At 47.0% G+C, this 23,123-nt stretch overlaps 1 protein-coding gene across 7 annotated transcripts in view; it reads left to right on the forward strand.

Annotated features, from left to right (window-relative positions):
* The window catches only part of HIVEP3 (HIVEP zinc finger 3), a 279,427-nt gene that overhangs the window by 217,354 nt on the left and 38,950 nt on the right, over positions 1-23,123 (forward strand). For all 7 annotated transcript variants that reach the window (XM_075437832.1, XM_075437838.1, XM_075437837.1 and 4 more), the window contains one exon: positions 636-781. In XM_075437832.1, coding sequence (XP_075293947.1) covers positions 636-781 — 146 coding nt within the window. The remainder of the gene's footprint in view (positions 1-635; positions 782-23,123) is intronic.

Consider the following 23,123-nt stretch of genomic DNA (forward strand, 5'->3'; position numbering starts at 1 on the left):
GGGAACATCTGGGGAGGTTGAGGATTATTTTCTCCCATTGGTTTTGTGGCTTTCTCTGCACTGTGCCCTTGGCAACAGGGTTTCAGTGAAAGGAAATCACCTGAGAGCTTTGACTGTCAAGTGATTTATATCAAGTTTAGATGGCTAAAGTCCAAATTTGTGTGAATGTGTGTGTATGTGGGGGAAAACCAAAGGTTGAGATTAAATATATGAATTCTACAGATGCCCTAGATCTTTGTAGGTGTATTTATTAGAGAGAATTATACGAGGACAGAGCAGTGGATGTGGGAACAGAGACCCGTGGCTCCACCACATGCTCAGAGCTACCCCAGCCAAGACACTGCTCTATGCCTCAGTTTCCCAGTTGGCAAGAGCTGGAGAATATTGAGCCACCGTATGCAGGGAGTGATTTAAAAACTTGTAAGCTGTCGCTGTAAATCTATCATAACCAGCAGGTCTCAAAGTCCAGCAGCAGAGGCCTCGTTTGTTAAGAGGATATCCTAATTACTGCACTTAGCTGTCAGGAGCAGCCTGTGCGGTAGGGTGCTGGCGCTTTCTGAGGCTGTTTGGTCTGTGTCTGTCTTCGAGTGATTTTGTATGTAATCAATGATTGTTTTGCTCTTTTGGGGAGATAGGTTCATTTGCCTTCGCTCCTTTCTAATGAAGGTCGAAAAGATATAACTAGAGCTGAGAAGGAAGAGGATAAAAGAGGAAAATCAGAAGAAGAGGCTCTTGTAACCAAAAGAGGGGAGCCAGTCAGGATCAAGATCTTTGAAGGAGGGTAAGTGTCTCATTTTATTTCTCTTCTTGTGTCACGGTTGTGTAGGAGTTACTGATTACAATGATGGCAAGCCAGTGAAGGTGTCGCGTGGAAGTGAGCACGAGAAGGCCAGATATAGCTGGATTTCAGCTTACTTTCCACAGCCCCTGTAAAAAGCTGGCCCTCAAGATCAGTAGATACCCCAGACTGCAGTCATTTTCTTGTTCTGAGTTGTCTTCAAGTTAGCAAGCACCTCGATCTCTTTTCGGAGTGGGTGGTTGAGCGAAGGTGGCTGAAGAGCACAGGTACAGCTTGTAGATGTCTCTGATGTGACAGACGTGTGCTTCATAGCTTCTAAATCTTTCGACAGCCTTCTGACAATGATGTTCTGAATGATTGTTGCCATTATTATGAGGAGTTGGGGAGATCTTTCCTTATGCTTGGGTTTTGGGTGGGGGAGAAAAGAAGGGTTGTATTTATATGGTTTTAATGCCACCCAACCAAAGTAGCTCAAATCAGAATGGGTGCAAGATCTAGATTTGATGTATACCTTAATTCTCAGCTCCAGGCAATTCAGAGTACTCTTCAGTAATTCAGCACTGGTCTAATACTAATGTTTATCTTTTCAAAAATCAAAAAATCAGCTAATAACTAACATGTCTGTGAGATGCATTTAAAGTTCATACTTCAAGATCATCCTTTCTGTGTGTTGCGTAGGTGGCCAAGGAGGTGTAAGAAATCCCTAGCAGGATCCCTCAGTTCTGCTCTTGCCATTGGGTGGTCCTGGTTTTTGAGTATTAGAAAAAGGCTTTAATTAGTCAGTGGTTGTGGTTTTCTGCTGCTACTGGTTGAAGTTTGCTTTTCTTTTAAAATATTTCATTAGCAGATGATCAAACTAGCTAACCAAAATTGTAAAATAGTGTGTTGTGAAAGGAAACCTGCTTGTTTGTTCCGGACAGCTCACCTCTCACCCAGACACAGGCACCGTGAGCCCAGCTCAGGTTTAGATACGTATGGGCAGCGAGTGGTGAATGCAAAGAGCTAAAGCGGTGTCAACCTGTAATGGTTCTGACCTGAAGTGATTTAGGGAGGGAGCCAGGGAATGGCAAGGAAGCAACAGACTGAGAAATACGATGGGTTCGGTACATTGCCGTCACCCGTCTGTAGCAGATAGGACCCACGGGACCAACGAAGCACTGGGTTTTATTGCCCCAAAGCCCAGGAGAAGACTCTGTTCCCCTTGTCTGGGTTCTCCTGGAGCTGCAGCTGTTTCAGATGGACTCTTGGACTCCTTCCTAGACGTGATTAAAGAGGCTCAGCGTTAATATGAATGAAAATCACCCTGCCCCTTGCAGAGCAGCTCTGCGGAGGTTTTTTGGGGAGGGATGCGGGGGTGCTGGGTGCTGGCTGCTCCCCGGCTGCCCCTGCTGAAATGAGCTGCGTCTCCGCATCCCTGCGCTCGCGCGGGGGGGCTGTCTGCGTCCCCGAGCCCAGCACAACGGATGCGGAGTCACATTTTCTAAATGACAGACACAAAATAAAGCAACTTTTCCAACATGTTCTATGTAAGCCACCAGGGAACACATTAGTCATCCTGAACGTATGCTATGTTTTATTTTAAAGTTCCTGCAGCACTGACTTAAGGAAGCCGTCCTTCTGGATGTGAGACAGAGTATAGTAGCTGTTTGAAGCCAAGCACAGGCACTGATGTGACACACCGGGTCACAAAAATAAACTTTATCTCCGAATTGCGTGGCATACACACTGCGAAAAGGTCCGGCAGGCCAGGCGGTGCTCCCAAGGTGCTTGGTGCATGCTTGGTGGTCCGTGCCAAGTTCCCAGGAGGTTTCTAATGTTGAGTTGTTCACCCTCAGCAGCCTGTGCCTGCGAGGATGTTTTCTTGCAGTGAAGGAACAAGCCTGCAGATGAATCCACAGGATGCCGAGTGCTTTATGCAAGATATTAAATAGATCAGACTCCTTTCCTGGCCATCCCCTGAGAAAGTTTTACAAAAAGTGCATTCATTCTCAAGATGCTATTTCACCGTCTTTTTTTTTTTTTTCTCATAAAAATTTCCTCCGTGTCTCATTCTTCCCCGTATTTATTGGTTTCACATGGTCTGCTGCTGGCTGGACTCATCCTTCCAGTGGGATGCAGTTGGTTTCAAATCTTTTGGAGCCATCCCATGCTTTGTTGCCTCAACCAAGGAGCGAGTTTATAAAGAAATTCAAGTGTTACCACAAAAAGTGAACTTGCTGCAGCTCTTTTAGCTACTTCTCCCCTTCAGTTTGTGTTTCTTTAGAGCTCTGGGCTTTCTCACTGCTGTTTTCAACACTTGGTTTTCCCTCTGTACAGTCTGGCTTCTCCAGTCCCATAGCTGCCTTTCCCCCATTGCTACATTGCTTATAGCACTGCCAGAACCAGCTCTGCTACTCTCTCTGCTGAGAATTGTATTTTGTGGCTTTCAGAGAAGACCAGAAAAGCCAGGTTTCATACTTTCATCATACCCACTGCCCATTTTTAAGGAACGAACTGATGAACCTGCCAGAGGCTCTCGGAGCTGTGCTGGGCAGCTTGGCTTCCCTCACAAAGTCTCTCTCATTTGAAGGTGTCTGCTCCCTGCCTGTAAAAATTGGATGTGATTGCCCACTGGGAAGTGTTTTGGGAACTGCAGCTTGCAGTTTCCTTGAGCCTTGAGGTACATTCGTACCTGGGTTTAGGATCAAGGCTCAGGAATGCTATGCGTAGGATGTGCTTAGGCTCAGTTTCTTCCCTCATCACCGTGTCATGAAGGATGTCAGTTGACCTCTGTCGTGCCATCTGAGGATGTGGGACAGTGGCCGCTGGGGCTGTCAAGAGGACCTATGGGGTGGAGGTCTTCAGCTCCCACTGAGTTACCCAGCCAATTCAGCATCTGCCTCCCTTGGCCTCCTGTGAAGGAGAGGACCTGCAGTCCCTTTGTGTTGTGACTCTAGTTTCTTGGGGACTGCAGGAGGGGTGTGTGCAGCTCTGCCTTGACTTTTCCACAGTTAATTGTAGATGCACTGCACAGAGTGTTCTTCTGGCCTCCTGTTTCAAGAATAAATTCCTCTTAGAAAGGAAGTCTTAAGATCATTCCATATGTAATTTCAGCAGTGACCTTTACTTGCAGTTTTGAAATTTTTTAAGACTGGATATATCTGGATATATCTCCATTGCAACCCCCCGTCCCACAAGCACATCCCATACGCGTAAGTGCAAAGGAGGTCAGAGTCATTGAACATCCCACGCACAGACTGGATGCTGCACAGTCTCCTTAGGTTGTGTCTGGACAAACCATGCCATTAAGCGGCCAGGTCAAAGTCTGTACTTCTGAAGGAGCTAATAAAAATATCCATTGGACTTGTCCTGAGGGATATTGTGGTGGTTTTGAGCAGTGAAAACGATCTTTGAAGGTCAAGCTGTCCAGCACTGCTTCAGAAGTGCCATGATTCCTCGGTGGCACTGTGTCACCTTCATCAATCCACTTTGATACTTTGGAGGCACCGGGCCAATTCTGAAATCTTACATCATGAAACTGTAGATTGGTATCGACCTGATTTGAAAGTGAAGTCTGTGATGGTATCATGGTCTTGTCAGGGAAATGTTGCCTGTTTACTGTGCATTAGCATTACTGTGATGAAACCTGATAGTAGTGGGGTAGTTACAGTCAATATATGTTCTTCTGTTTCATAGCCAAACTCTCTGTGCTTTTATGAGGTCCATCAGCTGACTTATTGCACTAGCTGATTGCAACTAATAGCAAAAGCAATACCAAGATACAGAAGGTTAAAGACCACTAACCTTAACTGACATCCCCAAAGCAATGTCATGTAAAATGACCATTATGTCAAAAAGAAGGGTCTCTTTGGGAACCTGTTCCATTTTTTCCCTTTTTATGGAACAAAACTTATGGCTGCAACCTTATCGAGCATCCTTGCATTTACACATTAAAAAAGATGCCTCCCCTTCACACCATCCAAAGTGAGCATATCCACACATGAGCAAGAAGAACCCATGGCGAGGTAACGTAATGTGTCTTTTAACATGAAGAGAGATGCTTACAGTGCTGTTGTGACCCAGGCTGCTCTAGAATTCGGTTTGGTCTGACTCAGATACAAATCCAGGTCCTTCACTCCTTGTCCTCACCAAGAAGTAACAGAGAGTTGCAGTTTCACAGCCAAGGGGTCTTCTGAACTGGGGTCATGAACCCCCACCTTAAATCCCTGCTCCCTTGAGCCTCTCTAGTACAGCACAAACAACTGGGAGATAGTAGGAGGTTTGACCATTGCATTCCCTAGCGAGCCCTGGGGCTGGAGGGGTAGAGGCTGCCGTGTTGCACTGTCCTCTGTCTCCATGCTGCGGGGCTGCTTGTGGGATTTTAGGCAGTCAGGAAGAAGATGGAGCCGTACATCTGCCTCCCTTAGCCTGTCGAGCCAGAGACTTTCCTGTGGGTTGAAGGAATGTGGAGAAGCCTTGGGACTGTTTCATCACATGAATATGACTGCTAATTAATGGACGCGTAAGGAATAAAAAAAACCCTTTGGGGGACCCATGAGCTGTATGCAAACTTCCCTTCCCCCAGTTCTCTTCCCAGTTCTTGCTGTTGTGGACTCACTGGGATCTGCGGTTGGCTTCTCCGGGGTGATCTCACTCCATTTCTATGACCGGCCACAGAAACTGCAGCTCCCACCACCCGCTGACACACACCTAATGGAAAATCCCTGGCACAGCGATGTGAGAGTTTTATTACCCGAGAGAAAGCCTCTGTTAAACAAGCAAAGTTTCTCAGCGTGTAGCTCCAAACCCCTGCGTTGGACCCGGTTCGTTCAGGGGATTTCCTCTGCTGCTTAGATGAGTTCTAAGAATTCACCATGTTTATTTTAAAAGGAGTCATTTATCCCAAAGACACTAACTTGAGCCCGCACATTAGCAGCAAAGGAGGAATCTGGGCAAGCTGATGTCTGTGGCACACCCAGCTGCTGTGTGCACCAGCGGGAGGGAATGGCTGGTCCTCCATCCTTTACCTGCAGACCTGCTGGAGTGCTGGAGGTGACCTCGCTTCACAGCCCCGGGGCAGTGCCTCAGATGGGCATACACCGCTTCGCAGCAGGGCCCGTGTTCAATAGCAATATTTGACTCTGTACTCTGTTCCTAGGTATAAGCAAAGAATTCCTGTAGTTTGCATTTTGAAGTGAAAGGGGTTTTCCTGAGCCGAGCTGCTGTGCGTGCAGAGGAGAAACTGGCATTAAATAATTTCCTGTTAGGGCTCGTGGTGCCGGACTGACTGCTCGGCGTTAATTTGAGCATCTTTTGCGGCTTGGTTGCTGGATTTTCCCTGTCTTGAGAAGCGCTGTACAGGCATCGCTGCGCTCCATCGGGGCAGCCCTGTGGTTGCATGGCGCTGCTGAAAATCTGGTCCTGCGTCTGTCGAGCTGCTCTCTGAAATACGATTTTCAAGTCTCAAGCATCAGCTGGCGCACAGGTGTTTATCCTGCTTGTGTGAAGGACCTTTAAAAGAAAAAAAGTGTTTCCTATATGTGGAATTTTTTGCTTCTTTTTCAGATAGGACTTTATGAGAAGTGGAGAGGAGAGCTGTCAGGTCACTGGCTTTGAGAGTAGCAGGATCGGCCCTGTTGCCGAGGCAGAGCTGACAGTGATTAAGCAGCTTGTGCTGGGGATGCCGGGAAGAGGGAAGGGGAGAGCACACCCTGATTTCCTTCACGCTCGTTTGGAGAAAAAGACGTCACATGCTGGCAGCCCTCCAGGAATCCCCCCCAAAGTTCCCTCTAAGACGCGGGGTCGCTGGGGGTCCGTACCCACCGGGTTTGGGTGTAGCCGCGAGGATCACAAGGCTCACGCTTGCCGGGATCCATCCCGGTGGGCACGGGGCTGTGCCCAGGCAGCGTGCTCCGTATGGGGGGAAGGACGAGCCTCATTTCTCCTGCCTGTATAAAGAACATAAGGTCTCTTCTGAGCACCAGAAGTTTACACTCTCGCTTTTTTTTTTAACCCATAGCACAAGCAAAGCGCATTTTCTACCTCAAACGCTAACAAGCCAAAGGAGGTAAGACGCAGGGTGGCAATTTAAGGAAGGACGGATTTGGGAATTTTACCGATGCTGACAAGATGAAAGGAGGAGTTGTCTGAGGAGACAGGTTTGCAGGCAGGGAGAAAGGCTGCTAGAAAGGTAAATTCAGGGATAGCAGCAGAGTAAAATAGCAGCTTGAGAAAAAATATTGTCAAAATGAAAGGAATATATGCTTTTGGCTTTGAAAATCATTGGATTCTTACTTTACAATATCTTTAAATGCTAATATGAAGAAAAGGTTCAATTCAACTTGAAGCTTTGCTCCTCCATAATATGTCTGCATGAAAATTTAGATTTTTTTTTCTTTTTAATTTCTGTTTTAATTAAAAAGAATATATTTTCTCCTGGTAACTCAGTATCCAAACTGAAAAATTTGTTGTTTTCAGTGGTCTGTTCAGGTAATCTTTTCTCGGATCGGGAGCAGCCAGGCAGGCAGCAGGAAACAGCGCACGGAAGAGGAGGAAAGTGAGAAGTTTGCGGGTAGAGTAGGTGCGGAGAACAGCAAAGCGAAGGTGTAACTCGCTTGACTCTGGCTCTGGACACCTCAGCTGGCTGCAGGTCGCTGCCAAGACGGGGTAGAGAAGAGCCGGTGTGCCTGGGAGAGCTGACAGATTTCCTTGTGGAGGGAGAGTGTGGGACGGCTCTGTAGCAGCGCCAGTTCCCGAACCTGCCGCTCAGCAGATGGAGCTGCGTGCCAGGAGCTCTTGTATAAGTAACCTTGTATAATATAGAAGTAACCTCGGGTTATTAACTTTAAAATAGGTTATTAATTTCTGGCAGGAGCAGCTTCTGGTTGTATAACCACTACTGAAGCTTTGTGCAAGATCCCAAATGTTGTATTCTTGGGACAGAGCTCAGGGCTTGAAGCGCTTTATATTTTCCTTGCTTTTATGACAGTCGATGTAACCTGCGAGTTGATACCTGCCTGGAACATTGCTCAGGTGTCTGTGCAATGCGACTCAGCACCATTCACATTCAGTCTACTCTTTGCTACCTCCTTTGGTTTCCCCTTATGGACTCACTGAGTCTAGTTGGAGGCCTGTAACTAGTGGTGTCCCCCTGGGGTCAGTACTCAGCCCAGTCTTGTGCAACTTCTTCATCAATAACCTGGATGAAGAGTTAGAGTGTACCCTCAGCAAGTTTGCTAATGACGCAGAACTGGGAGGAGAGGTGTATACACCGGCAGGCTGTGCTGCCATTCAGCGAGCCCTGGACAGGCTGGAGAACTGGGCGCAGAGGAACCTGATGAAATTCAACAAGGGCAAGGGCAGGGTCCTGCACCTGGGGAGGAACAACCCCAGGCACCAGTACAGGCTGGGGCTGACCTGCTGGAGAGCAGCTCTGCGGAGAGGGACCTGGGTGTGCTGGGGGGTGACAAGGTGACCATGAGCCAGCAGTGTGCCCTGGCTGCCAAGAAGGCCAATGGTCTCCTGGGGTGCATCAAGAGGAGTGTGGCCAGCAGGTTGAGGGAGGTTCTCCTCCCCCTCTACTCTGCCCTGGTGAGGCCCCATCTGCAGTGCTGTGTCCAGTGCTGGGCTCCCCAGTTCAAGAAAGATGAGGAGCTACTGGAGAGAGTCCAGCGGAGGGCTATGAGGATGAGGAGGGGACTGGAGCATCTCTCCTATGAGGAGAGGTTGAGGGAGCTGGGCTTGTTCAGCCTGGAGAAGAGAAGGCTGAGAGGGGACCTTAGAAATGCCTCTAAATATCTGCAGGGTGGGGGTCAGGAGGACGGGGCCAGACTCTTTGTAGTGGTGCCCAGCGACAGGACAAGGGGCAACGGGCACAAACTGAAGCAGAGGAAGCTCCAGCTGAACCCGAGGAAGAACTTCTTCCCTCTGAGGGTGACGGAGCCCTGGCCCAGGCTGCCCAGGGAGGCTGTGGAGTCTCCTTCTCTGGAGATATTCCAGCCCCGCCTGGCCGCGGTGCTGTGCAGCCTGCTCTGGGTGACCCTGCTTGGGCAGGGGGTTGGGTTGGGTGACCCACAGAGGTCCCTTCCAGCCCTGGCCATGCTGGGATTCTGTGATGTGGTTACAAAAACTGCATTAAACTGTGCATATGCTTCCGTCAACTAAGCATGGACCCACTCTCAGTTATCATCCTACCCCTGATATAGCTGGATGAAAAAAATATTTGCAATGCATGGAACCCTATGCTCTTCATGCTTTGGGTTCAGTGATGGCTGGCGATCCCTGCACCACCTCCACCTTGGCTCTGAAATGCAGGATGTCCCTATGTGCCTGCAGCTCGGAGCTTGCCTCTAATACCAGCTGTGTTTGTGCTGAGCAGTTCCTGAACATGCTGTTCCCTGGCCTTCTGAATATGTCCCAGAGACGGTGAATGGTGGTGGTTAGAGGAGACGAGTGTGACTTGGGGATGGTGGACTTGTGACTCACAGTGACTCTTGGATAAGTCATTCTCCTCTCTGCACTTCAATTTTGTTGTTTGTGAGAGGGGACGCACAAATTCACCTACTGCTAAGCTTGGCTGCATTGTGCCTTTAAAATGTCTTGATATTCAGACATTAATACTTAATACACAGAGGGAATTGTTAATATTTCCTATCCTTAACATCTCATCACTTGACAAATCAGGTTCATTCTGCAGCTTATTCCTGTTTTCTCAGGACATTTGACAAACACAGAAGGATATAGTCTAGGTTGTTGTCTGGTTTTCTTTCTGGTATTATTTTTCCTAAATTATTTTTGCCTATACAGCCAGCCCACTTTCTTGACATGTCCTGCTGGCAGGTGCTCATAATGCAGCTTCACGCTAATTCCCAACAGCCAATTATTAAAAAATGTTATTTCCAGTTTCCTCTCTGACCTTGTGTGGGATGCTCAACTTTCTGCAGGGATTTCTTTCCTCCTAGGTAAAGCTCCCTGTAGGTACCCAACCAGCCAGCCCACGGGCTGCCTCAGTGTGAAGTGGTTACGGTGGGGCAGAGGCTGAGTGTGGTCCTTGGGTGGAAGATGGGGCTCTTCCTGCGCCCAGCATTCCCAATTCCCAAACCTCCCAACAGGGTTTTTGCAGCCTCTTATTCCACTCACCATGACTTTTATCTGCTCTGTGTTAAGCAAAGACAAGAATTCCCATTTGCTTTCAGCTCAACTAATGAAAAATACAGACTTAATACAGTATCAAGCAAGAAGATGTCTTTGATGCCTTGCACGTGTGCCTGGGGTACCTGGCTAGGGCAAACCTGTCTTCCTGTCATTGTGCTGTATCTTCTTGAGGGAATGAAGAGTGCTCCAGCTGCCAGGCTTGTGAATCTCCTGTTATAGCACTAAATGAATTTGAAAGCTACTAACAGTTGTATTTGTTCTAGAATTACTTTGGTTACAATGCATTGTAGATCCTAGGATCTGTCCAGGTAGATAAAGAGAAGCGGACCCTGTTCTGCAGGCTCTGAGACCAACGAGCAAGTGGGTTCTAGTGGTGGGACAGAGCCCAGTTTTCCTTCCCTCTTCAGTGGTCACTGCAAGCAGAGAGGCAGAAAGGGAGTGCTGCCTCGCTTGGGGTATCTGTTCCATGCCCTGCCAGAGACTTGTGACCCTGGGCATCACCTTGCCTCTCCCTGTCTCAGTCATCCCTTTGCAAAATTGGGAGCAAAGTTGCGGATGGCAGTAGTGGGTGTTCCGTTTTTAGACCTCATGTCTCTCCTTGGGGCTGGTTAGAGCATTCCACAGGTCTGCAGCATTGCCTCTTTCCTGGACCTGTGTGCAACTTCATCTCATTTCTGGGACTGTGGTTCACTCATGAAACCCTGTGTGCACTACTCCATATTCATTCTCTGTAGGGAGGGTACAAAGTGTGTGGGGTATGAGAAGGGGAGAAGATAAACACGGGGAAGATGACCCTGTCATTCCAGGTGGGGAGAGTCTGAGGATGTAACCTATGAGCTTGCTAGCATACGTTTTGTACAGAAGAGTTACAAAGTGCCAGTGGGTGTTATAGGTCCAGGGCTGTTGGTAGAACAGAGCTGTGCATGAGAGATGGGAGAAATTTGTGATATCCAAGAGCAGAAGAAGGGACATGCAAGAGGATTTCACAGTGCCTTGATCACACAGGTGAGGAAGGGACACAGGGGGAAGTCAGGGGAAAGGAAGGGTGTGATTTGATCAGACAGTTTTGGCAGCTGAGTGGGGATGGAGAGAGGTAGAAGCTGGTTAGAAGGTAGGAGATTGCAATTATCCAAGCAGGAGAGGGTCTGGCTGGAAGATCTGAGCTCTCACAACAAAGAGGGAGGGTGTGGGATAAAGAGAAAAATGGTACAAGTTGGTGCCAGCAAAGAAGTGAAGAGAAAGAGAGGAAGAGGGTCAGAGATGATCTCAGGATAGGGAAAATGACGTACTCAGAGGAACGGGTGCAAGAAGGTACCAAGTTACTAGCACTCGTGTGTGTACATTTCCAAGGCTGTGTATGCCCTCACTTTCCTAAGAGTAAGTATTTTTTTGCAGTTTAATAAAAGGCAAGCTGGACACTTTCCTTTGTCAGGGGTTTGAAAATCATAATGTAAAAGAGTCCTTGTGAAGTCCTGCAGGAAGTCTGCTATCACCTGGGCTGTCCTTCTGCAGCTCGGATTCGCAGGCATGACACAACGTCTTCTTCTGAGCCACTGTTCGATGTGGGCCAAATGTCTGGAATAGTCGGCTCTCCGTGTTAGCAGACTATTTATGAGCTTGTGGCAAACATCAAGATTGTAGGGTTTTCACTTTATTGGTTCAGTGACACAATCTCTACAATTAACTCAGTAAAAAATTTGAGAAGGCAAACGTTTTTAACAGGTTTACATAGGATTAGCCAGTTCTTAACATCTGCATATCTAGGCAGCCTGTCCTATAGAGAAATGCAATTTATAGAAGCCCTGCAATAGATTCCAAGTACTGTGCAATCAATTAGGAACCTGATGTTCAGACAGACGCAGACCTAACTGCCTGCTCCTCAGTCCATGTTCCACGAGGTGAATGGCAGGAAGAGGACTCTGAGAACACAGTTTTGAACTGGCTGTTTGGGACTTCCTTTTCTGTCCCTTTCTAATGATGAAAACGTGACTTTTGAGGAAACAGGTCTCTTTTCAAGGCAGATGTTATTCTGATTCCTGTTTGGTGGTTTGTTGTTTTTTGTTTTTAACCTTCCCAAATGTAGTAGTAAATTTTCAATTCTCTTTAGTATCGAGTGCAAGAGAATCCCAGTGATGACAGATGGGATGTGAAATTCTTGGGAACATTCTGCATGATGGAAATGATAGAGCTCCGAGAGTAAAGTGTGTCTAAACCGCATTTTCAAAAAATGGCATGCATTTAAGAGCATGAATCCTATGAAATCTGTCTACTGACTGGGTATTTCACCTAGAGAGGGACCATGTCCCTGAGACTGGGAATTAAGCACTCCTCACTCCCAATTTGGATTCCAAATTTTACTTTTTGAAAAGTTTTGCTTTTTTTGCATAATTTGGAGGTGAGCACAGAAGTCGTGCTGATGGTAAGAATGCTTGTAAGAACTGAATAAAGCTGGTTACATCCTTAAGTATTGGGACTGTGAGAGCCAGACGCTACACTGAAGAAAGTTTTCCAGTTCTTCCCGATTTGTTGCTGGAAGGAGAGCAGCTTAGCTTGTGTGCTTTGTCCTGATATAGCCCATGATGTAACTGGATCTTTGATGTTGGTGAATATCATTGTTCATCTGCACAGCTGAGGGAGGTGCAATGCTGTGGAAGGAAGGTGAGATCATTCCTCCTCATGGGACGCCGCTGGGCTTGTTCGAGGGGAGAGAGGTTGGAGAGGCTGTGGAACGTGGCAGGAGCAGATGGAAGGAGGACCAGTGGGACCAGAGGGAATGGGCAGAGTCTGCTGCTGCTCAGAAAGCCAGCGAGTTGCTGGAGGCAAGGATCCAACTGCAAGGTCGTGGTGGGCAGGGCTGCCTATAAAAACTTTTTTTTTTTTTTTAAATAATCTGTCTTCCCAAGTTGCTTTTCACTATTTAAAAGTTTTGCTTTCATTTTTTTAATGATAAAACCTGTTTACTTGATTTTTAGTTTTAGTCTTTTTTTGAGGAGGAGCTCACTGGGGACACGGTGCAGGCAGATGCATCTCCAACCTGTAGCCAATCTGAGTCGCATGATCGCTGGATCATGAAGTGCTAGAAGGCGGCTGTCAGCCCAGCTCAGTTTCTCCAGAATGGAGGAGTGTGGAAAAGCTGTAATTACTCACTGCAAGTGTTTAAAGACATTTCATGTGTAGATATTGGACTTCAGGACGTGATTTAGCAGGCATGATGGTGATGGGTTGACGGTTGGACTGGATGATCTTAGAGGTCTTTTCCAACCTTAATGATTCTGTGATTCTGTGATTCCCTGTACTGAAGGACCTGCTGCTGCTCAGGCAGTTGCACAAAGTTGACTAGGTGAGGAGTGAGGGTGGGATAGGGGGTCCCTCTTTAAAAACATGAGAAATTCATGCAGCTATGTTAAAAAATATGAATCCAGACCGACTGTAACTGCATACTTCTTTGTGTGTAGAACCTCAGACAAAAGACAATGTAACCTAATAAGATATTTTTGCTGCTTTGTTTTGCTGCTTGTGCTGCTGTAGAGATAAGACTGAAGAATTACAAGATTTTTATAAATTGGAAGCAGGGGTGCTCCAGTGGGAGCAGGCAGGCAGGGTCTTGGCTGACTCTCCTGCTGATGTTCACCTGGCATCTGTGCACGGTGGTTCGGTTTCTTGGAAGTTCAAGTGTCTCTGAGTGCCTGGGTGCGCTTGTCTCTAAACTTTATTCAGGTCTTGGTATGTCAAACATAGGGGAATAATCAGGTGCATGTAGCCCAGTGTTCATAAACCTTTCTGTGTGTTGGGTGCTTTGACTTCTTGTAGACTCTGGATATGATTGAACTGGTTTGTATAAGTCTGGGTTAGGTTAGCAGCACAGTAGCGGTGCTTTCAAAGAGCAAACATTTCTTGCAGATGTTTTAGATCAGCGTTTAAACCAGTGGTTTTCAATGTTTGTGCATTTCTTGTGATTCTTATTTAAACAAACTATTTGATGGCAGAATTATGTGGTTTTCAAGGCTGTGAGAGGCTGAGTACTTACACCACTCTTCGGAGATTCAACTGTATGGATTTCAGCCCCATTACAAGACCAAAGAGCACTTCCAAGAGTGGGGTTACCTGCAAAGTGTCGGTCTGAAGCCTGCCAGAGCAGCCTATGCCTGCAAGCAGATTTTGATAAAATAAGAACCTTTCTCAAATTTGAACTGAGCAAAGACCTTCATTACTGAAAATACAGCCCTCTGCTTGGCAGGAGAGCTGCTGTGAGGTGAGAGACCTGGAGGCTGTCAGATAATTGGAGTTGGTCGCTGGGGAGGGACGCCGTACTGCACGAGGTCCCCGAGTTGGGTGCCGTGGGGGTATGGTGCTGCTAGAGAAATGCAGTAGGTAAAAGAGAGCCTTGGGGAGTTTAGGCTAAAGATTGATGAGTTTTTCATAAGAATTCAAGAACTCTGAGTAATATTTGGCATGCTCTTACTCAAGCGTTTTACAATGTAGGGGAGGGAAAGTCGCTTTTTACATTGGCTCTGTTATTGCTTTCGTTTGTGGAGATTCTTCTTCTTTCCCAAAATGGTGTAATATTGAGAACTGCAGTGAGATCTCCTGTGTATGTGGAATGTAGGGTCACAGTAAAAATAAAGGATAGTTCATCTGTTTACCCAGGTTGTGAATGGCTTTGAGTTTTAAGAGCTGAAATATGCCAGTTTTGCTGCAAAGAATTATTAATAACAATAATTTTTTATGAATCCAGCTCTTCATGTGTTGAATCTTGAGTTCTATTTGTTCAACTGAAAGAAGAGCTTGTCACTCAAAGAAGGGCTTCCGAGGTGCTAAGTAATGAGCAGAGCTTGTCGCAGTCATTAAGAACTGTGGGTATTTGTGCCTGTGCAAATTGGACCTTGATGTGGCTGTCACTGTATGGGTTTAATAAGCTCGCTCGCAGCATCCAAGAAAGAAAACTGTGACCCTACTGCATGGTCATACCCTTAATGCTGATGGTAAATTAAGAAAGTGTTAATGCATTGCCAGGGGTACTTGCAGGTGGCAGCAGCCTACGAAAATAGAAGAGCTCTGGGAGATGCCAGTCCTGTACTGTGAACGTCTGCAATCTGCAGCTCGACTTTACCAGCAGAGAAAGTCACTTTAATTTCTGAGCCTGCACTGCTGGGCCGTTGTGCATCGCTGTTGTGCAGCACAGCAACTCTCCAGGGCACCTCAGCAGAAAACACACTGGGGTCTCTCGGCTGAAGCTTAGGGAGCTTTTATTTCTTGCAGTGAAGAGCAGTGAGTTAAAATGGTTTCTAACTCTCCCCACCCCCCTTCAGAAGAGGACTTCACAGTCCTCCTTTTCCTGCACAGCCCAGAAATGCTGCAGAGCGGAGGACGTGTCGGCAGTAACGGCAGCTGGTTATTTTTGCACAGAGAGTCTCTGTGGCCTTCCTGCCATCTCTTAAGAAGTGTGAGTCATGTCACCAGAACCGCCGAAGCCTCCAGCAGCCGGGGTCACATCTGGAGCAGTGGGTTCGTGAACTGTGCTTGGGATCAGATGGCTTCAAGTTCCTCTGCAGAAGGCCCCATCGAGGGAACTCCCAGCTGGATGGTGATCCCATGAGTGCTGCTGGTTGTTGGCAGCCTCCTACCACTCAATGTTTATCTAAGAGAGGGGAAGACGAGTGGTTTGAGGAGGAGTCACCTCGGTTTCTTGCAGGGTTTAGCGTCACCTCATCTTCGGACAGCAGCACGTATTCCAGCTGGAAGCAAGCCTACGTGTGCCGCACGAAGCTGTGTACATGTGAGACCCCCCCGAAGCCGGCGTGTCCCTCTCCGGCTTGGGAACAGTGCCACAGCTGTAAGATAAGCAAGGCTGGCTGGTGTTGTAACTTTGTGGAGATAAGCAGGAATGTAGTTTGGTCTTAGCAAAACTGAGCATGAAATATTGGTACATTTGACAAATTCCTATGCACACATGCGAAATACAGAGAGAAAGAGTCCTGGGCAGGGATCTATGTGATGTCTCAATCTTTTTTTTTAAAGGGAAATATCCTAAAGTATTAGTGCAGAACGGGCTTTCCTGAGATACATGAAGAATGGTCTTTACTCCAGGGTATAACACACCGAGTAAGTTGGGTGTAGTCTGCAATAAACCATGTGCTGTTGATCTTGTCAAAATTGACTTCCAGGTGCCAGCTCATCTCAAAAGAGGGAAGGGAGATCTGTTCCCTGTTCCTGGGGCTTTATTCCAACTCCTGACACCCCAACCTTTCTGCTGGGTGGGCAACGGCTTCTCCAGCAGCAGGAGCGGGCTGCAAGCTGCTTGCCCGTGTTGTCCCGTAACTGAACCCTCTGCAGAAAGGCAGCACGGGTGATGCAGCCTGACTTTTTTCTTCTCTGATGAACATGTGCAAAACCAGCAGCTGTAAATAGTGTGATGCCACCAGAGTGTTCAGGCCAACGTAGTACTGCTGTCTGCACGACTAATTTGGCCTGGGTAGGCAGCTTGGAGATGACTGAGGTAAAACGAGGGGAATCCTGTCCTAAGCATCAGCTCAAGTTCAACCTGGAAAAAAATGAGCTGTGCTGCAAGTTCTCCATCCTCAGTACCTTTGCGTGATTGCACCTGACAGCACCACCTTCCTGCTGTTACCTGGGAAGCTCACTCGCCTCGGGGCTTTGCCCTGGTACTTTCAGGCCGTGTTTGCACTTTACCAACTCTTCATGCACAGCTCTGGAATACAACCTTTCCTGTCCATATGTAGAAGTAAAATTCATCAGATGCGCGTCCAGTTCCTTTGCTATATCCTATTCTGCAGGCTGACAGTGGCAGTCTGGATCTGTCGCTGCCCATTTTGGAAAATGGAAGGAAAATGTAATTTACCTAGCGCTTTGTCCACATAGAGCCCTTTTTGCATCCTCTTGCAGTGCCTGCTCACTCCCTTTCACTTCAGACACAAGCTGGTGTCACTAACGAGACTTTCCACAGCTCAGCACCACCCTGCCTGTTGTCTCCTTTTGATTCCAAAAATCTCAGCTCCTGCTTCTGAATGGTGACAACGCTCTCCACTCTCCGTGTGTTATGTTTTCAAACCTTTCTTCCCTGCTGGAAAGAGCTCTCTGAAGACATCTGCCAACCTTCTTTTTCCTCCTTTGACTCGCCTCTACTCTGAGATGCCTACAGAGATAATGACAACGTCTAGGCTGCTGTGCCAGGACATCCCAGCACATCACACTGTCAAACGCTGCCTTGTTGTTTCCCCATACTATCAGCTGGTGTCCATCTGCTGTGTCTTCCTTGGGGCAGGAACTTTATAGGGTATAAACCTATAAGCCAATTTTTATTCTGTGTGCAGTGCCTACATAGTGGACTTGTAGACACCACGTTAAGCCAAATAATAGGGTTCCTGTCTTGGAAAATTTTCCTTTTTTATGTGTGCAAGGTACTGGACCTGCAGCACTGGGGAGCAAAGCCACTGTGTGCAGAAGGGGGGCTGGCAGGGCTGCAGAGGGCTCGTTCTGACCCGTAAAGGCAAGCTAACGAGAGCAGCCAGTCTGCAGTGCAGAGACGTGATCAGTAGGAGCTCAGCTGCAATTACCAGCTGCTTTCTCTTATGAGCTACCAGAACACTGCTGCGCCATCACAGCTTTCACCACTACTGCTTTGGGCTGGATGTTGAGCTGGAGACTCAGAGTGAAAACCCTTCATTGTCATCAGCAGACCTTAGGACTCTCAGGGGACTTTTTTATATATATTTTTTGTCCTCTTTAAACACTTTTCCTGTCCCCCAAACCTTATGATCTTCCACCATTTGTAAACACAAACATTGGCACATTTTTCTCTCCGTGTTGTCTCTGCGAGATTTCCATGGGAAACTTTCCAAGAAGGGATTATTTCACAGTCCCTTTCAGCCCACAGGGGAGGTAGCTGCACCCACGGCATTTTCCATCAGTGGCTTGGGAGCTGGTCTCCTCCTCCCACCAGCTCCGCATTCTCTGGAGAGAAATCCATGCTGCCCGTGTGTCTCCGTGATGGCGATTGAGGGACTGCATCCCTGCCTTACTCATTTCCCGGCTGCTTTTCTGCTGGTGTCTCTGATCTCAGCCACGAGCGTGGCATAATGTCTGGGAACAGGCGGACCGGGGCGATCCCGTGGCCCTCGCAGGAATGTGGGGGGTTGCGCTGCATCCTTGAAAAGCGCGGGGTCCCCGCCGGAGCGGTAAGACCTGCGTCGGCCCTTGTGCTGAGGGATGGTCCCGTGAGAACCACTGTGCTACTGGGGCTTATGAAAACATGTGCGTGTCGTAGATCTGTTATCTGGAGTTGTAAAACTATCTGTAGAAATGGCTTCGAGAACTAGCAGGATGTGAGACTATCCGTGGCTGAAGAACGTTTATGGACTTCTAAAATAAATTGCTTAGGGCATTCACAGATACTGCTTAAGCTACAGAAGAGTGTGCTCCTGGCATAATCATATTTTTTATGATCATAATCATTATACACTGAAACTTTTGCACAGCAATTATCTAAAGCACCAGTTAAAAGCAGATGCCTAAGAGAGAGGGGTTTTTTGGTTGGTTTTTTTTTTTTTTAATTCAGTTGCAGAAAAAATTACAGGGAAAATAACATTATGGGTTTTCCAGATTTTCTCCTCAATAATTGTGGTATCTGATGTGCTTCAGTTCCAAGTTAAAAGATGAGGGTTTTGAACTTCGGTCCTGCAAGCACAGCTTTGGCTCTGCTCACCGCCTCACACATCATCACGGGTAATGAAGGCTCTACCCCTGGTTACCCTTGTGCTGCCCTGTTTCCTTCAGCTGCTCTGCATGTGTGATTAGAGCTGCCTAAATCATTGCGCTGATTATGTGCAAGAGAGAACAGGATCCAGCTCCCTCTCTCTGGGCTGTCTTTGGTTTTTGCAGGAATAGGAAAAGATGAGGAAAAATCTTCTGACTCTGAAGATACCCTGGAGAGGAGCAGTGAGACGGGAAGGGGCACTTTCAGAGGCACGCCTCACCCTGCGGTGAGTGGCCCTGGAAAGCCACGGGGTGGCTGAAACTTTTCTGAAGACTGCATGGCTGACAAAGGATGGTCCTTAGGGATGCGTGATTCTGTACAGATGTGGCAACAGTGATCACCAAACTCCTTTTGGAGTGCCTGGGCTGGAGGAGCGAGCTGCCTAGCTGGGAAGAATTCAGTCGCTTGGTCAGCAGTTCATTTACAATGCGTGGACCCAGTTCATGCCGTCTGAAGCAAGCCTCCACTCGGCCCTGCCATCGGCCCATGTCCAGACCCTCGCACTGGCTTGAGGGCTGGTTGGACTGGGGCCCACATTTTGGCTGCAGAAACACTAAAAGAGCATCCTGGTGTTCATATATTCAGCGGGACTGATGCCTTGCTACCTCTTGCCAGGTGTTTCACAACACGGGTCCTCCCCATGGGTCAGTGATTCCTCATCATTATTAGAGACGAGTAGGGCTTAATATCTTCTCATCCCGCTTGTCCAGATGAGTACCTGGTCGTTGAGACACTTCAGCTCATCTGGAATCTCTTAACTCTCTAGAATCTGTCTGAAATTTGGTAGGACAAAACTTTCTTACGCAGTTCCTGGTGTTTTTGCTGTCCAGTTGGACTGATGGTATCTCAGGCCTCCTTGGGATTAGTCCTCATTTCCTTGCTTGGCCTTGACAAGAGACAGGAAGCAGAGGAAATGAGAAATAATTAAATCAGTTCTTACAAATTGTTTTGTCTCAGATCCAGTCTGAAGGATGGGTAGAGGCTTGGGACGAGTCTGAGGCTCGCGTTTCCTTGGAGCATTTCTCTATCTACCAAAATAACGTACAGAATTTCATTAATAATTACAGTCCCTAGGTCCTGTAGAGCAGAATGAGGGTTGACATGATGGTCTTCTTGTAGATGATAATCTAAGACCAGTCCATTAGATCCTCCAGGATGTTGAGATGTCATAAAAAACCTAAGTGGCTTTGGGTATTTTGTCAGTGGTATTTATATCTGGAGATCAGAAATTCATCAACCATCAATACCCAGTGGTGAACAGGGCAATAACAGACCAGAAAGTGATACTTACTGAGTAGTTTTGTTACTAGTGGTTCTCAGATTGTCCTTACTATGCTTTTGAATACAGTTTTGTTACCTTTGGGGAAAAAAGGGACCAGGCAGCTGGACTTGCTTTTGTTTACTATATTTCAATATAACCGGAGGCTTTTTGGCTTCCATGCTATAGAAATAATTCTAGTCTATTATTATTATTTATTGTTACTACTTATTAAGAGCTTTCACTGGGGAGTTGGACCTCACTTAGTGTCAGACTCGGTGGAACCGGTCTATTCCCCTCAGCCTTCCAGCAGCCATCAGTTGGCAAAGACAAGGTGTGTAACTCAGAAAAGTCATCTGGAAGGAAATCCCCAGGACCCTGCTAGCAAGGAGAGGTGCTCCGACAGCTCAAGGTCAGCCGCAGGTTAGCCCAGGGAAACGCATGTTGGAAGAAACCTTGAAGGACTCGGCTGATGATGCCAGTCCCATTTACAGTGCCTTCTCACCTGAGTCTTTCTGAAGGGCTTGAGACTCCAAAGGGGACCCGTTCTCCAGCAGAAACACCCTGTTGCTTCCAACCAGCTCCCTGACTTCTGCTGAAGCTTCTCCTGGGGTTGGCAGTAGGGTTGTCTGGCCTGTCTTGTGAAGACATTTGGAAATCAAGCATTTGTCTTGAAGAAGTTGTTCCATAATGTGCAGGATATCAGGTTCACATCCAAGATGCTTTGAAATCAAGGCACTTCCTGTTATTTCAAAGCGTAACCAGGCTGCTGCTTGGATGAGGTTTGCGTTATTGTTAATGGCAGGCAGTCTTAGACATTCAGTTTTTATTGTGCCAACAGTTTATGGATGGGTATTCATGTCGCTGGTGAAGAAGTGAATGAAATTCAATACTCCCTGCAGGGCTCTTGCTGAAGCTGCTGGAAGCCTCCTATGCTTGGAGGAGAAGTGTTTAGGTTTCTATTGCTAAGGAACAAAAGGATGGGGATAAAAACATTTCCCAAACAGCAACCGCCTCCCAAGCCCCCCGTACACCTACACTGAGAGCTGAGCGCTGCAGCCTCTTCATACAGACTAGAGAGGAAGACTGTGTTCCCCAAGGAGAACTTCTCCAGTGTGTAATGGTGGGGGCAGAAGAACTTGGGGGGAAGTTTTTCTTTCTTTCACCGTTCCTGTTCTTCTGACGGATTCCTCCTGAGATGCTCCCAAAGTCTATGACTGACTGAGCAGTGGAAATGGAAAGTAGGAGGTCACTGTAAAAGCAGCCTTGCCAAAGTCTTTCAGAAAGCCTTTCAGAAATAAACTTACATGTACACGGCTGAAGCCCCATGAGACAACAAGAGGAAAACAGATGTGACAAAGCAGACATCCATCAGTGGATGGGTTTCGTCTGAGCCATTTTTGTGGCTCATTTGTGTAGAAGAATCAGTCCTTCTTATGCTATCTGTGCACATCTTAATAGTAGCATGATGAGCACTACTAAAGTTGGCTGATGCTAAAGGGAAGCTGGAAGTAACCAGTGATCCCTGTATTACGTTGCAACCTTCTCTGAGAGAAAGGAGTAGGAGTTCCACTGCTTGCAGGGAGTTTTCAAATTTGCTCAACTGAGTCAGCTGCACCAGAAAATACTTTTTCTTCATCTTGTGAAATACTTTACAAGGTTTACTCAAAGAAAAATGGGTGAAAATTCCTTTCTCTCACTTGGAGTAGTCGGGGGATTTGAGTAGGTGGCCTGGCCAAACAGTAAGGAAACACAGGGATCCTGTAAGACAAGACATTCGTTGCCATCAGCAGTGAACAAGGGCACTTGGCCAGTGGAAATGTCTTCAAGTTGTTAATGCTGTGAAAATACCAGGTTCTGTAGCTCTGACTGCAATTCATGTCTCATCCACTCTAATGGATGCCAAAAGGCTCTTCATCGCCCATTTGAGTGATTAGAAATGTTGATAAAAAAATGCATTTATTAATGTTTAAAAAATAATAAAAATTTGGAAATGTCATATCACATCTCTTCCAAAACTTGTCAACATTAAAAACAAAATCTGAAAGATCATCTTCTAAGTTGTACTCAGACCTGTAAGACTTAAGGTTAAGTAGACAAACTTATATGTAGTATTTCCTAATTTCTAATTAATGGAATTTGCAACTTTAAGGGCAAATATATTTTATTTTCTTCAATGATTTATTTATGCAGAGATTTTTTATTCGAAATATATACTGAAATTAGAACTAGTGCATAAGGCATGGAGTCAAGACACTTTAGTCCTGAGGCAAGACTGGTGTGCAGATGTGGTGACAGCAGTTAACATCTCTGAGACGTGCCTAAGCCGTGAAATGAAACCCAGTGCAGAAGTGCCTGAAGTCCAGAGTGGTTAAATTGGTCCAGTTTTGGGTAGGGCTGATGGACTTGCACAAAGCTCCAGTGGCACGGGTAAACAGCCCTGGCCAGGCAGTCGCACCAGTGTGGAAATGCCGTTCCAGGCTGCGTTCACCTGACTGATCCGGATAAAGCGATCTCGGGCATTTTTTCGGTGAATGGTTGAACTTAGTGCTGAAAAGCTATCGATGCGTAAGTTGGGTCTGTTCAATTCTCTTAACTCTTGATTGAGTGTCCCTTGTTATTACTGAGATCTTCGCAATTTACTCGGTCGGTGCGTGTCGCAGCTCGTGGCTCTCCAGTAATCTTCGCGAGCTGGTTGTTTCTAGTACATGAAATAAGCTTAGGAACCACCAATTAGCAGTGGGTGTTGTTGCTCTGGATCTCATTTTCCTTGCTGCTTCTTGTCCCACTCAGTGGAGCGTACGGTGGTTTCCAGATGCACCGTTCAGACCCGGCAGCACTGTACCCCCCTTTGCACCCCCGCTGCGGAGGAAGAAGCAGTCACACGAGGGAAGGGGCACAGGGGAGCCGGGCTCGGAGTGCCACACTCCAGAGCAGCAGCAGAACAATGCGGTTGAATTTCCCTTGTGTGGTGTTCGTCTTAATTACTGTTTTTCGTTATGTGCTGAAATTTGGCTTTTATAACACAACAGTCTTTCCGACTAAAAATGAGCAGCATGGCTTTTGGTTTTGTGTTGCTTATTTTTTTTTGTTAACAAAGTAACAACCAACCTCATTAGGTATCAGCTTTATAAGTCTCACCACAAAAGCAATTAGCTTTC

The sequence above is a fragment of the Opisthocomus hoazin genome, chromosome 17 (assembly GCF_030867145.1).
Source record: "Opisthocomus hoazin isolate bOpiHoa1 chromosome 17, bOpiHoa1.hap1, whole genome shotgun sequence".
Classification (NCBI taxonomy): domain Eukaryota; kingdom Metazoa; phylum Chordata; class Aves; order Opisthocomiformes; family Opisthocomidae; genus Opisthocomus; species Opisthocomus hoazin.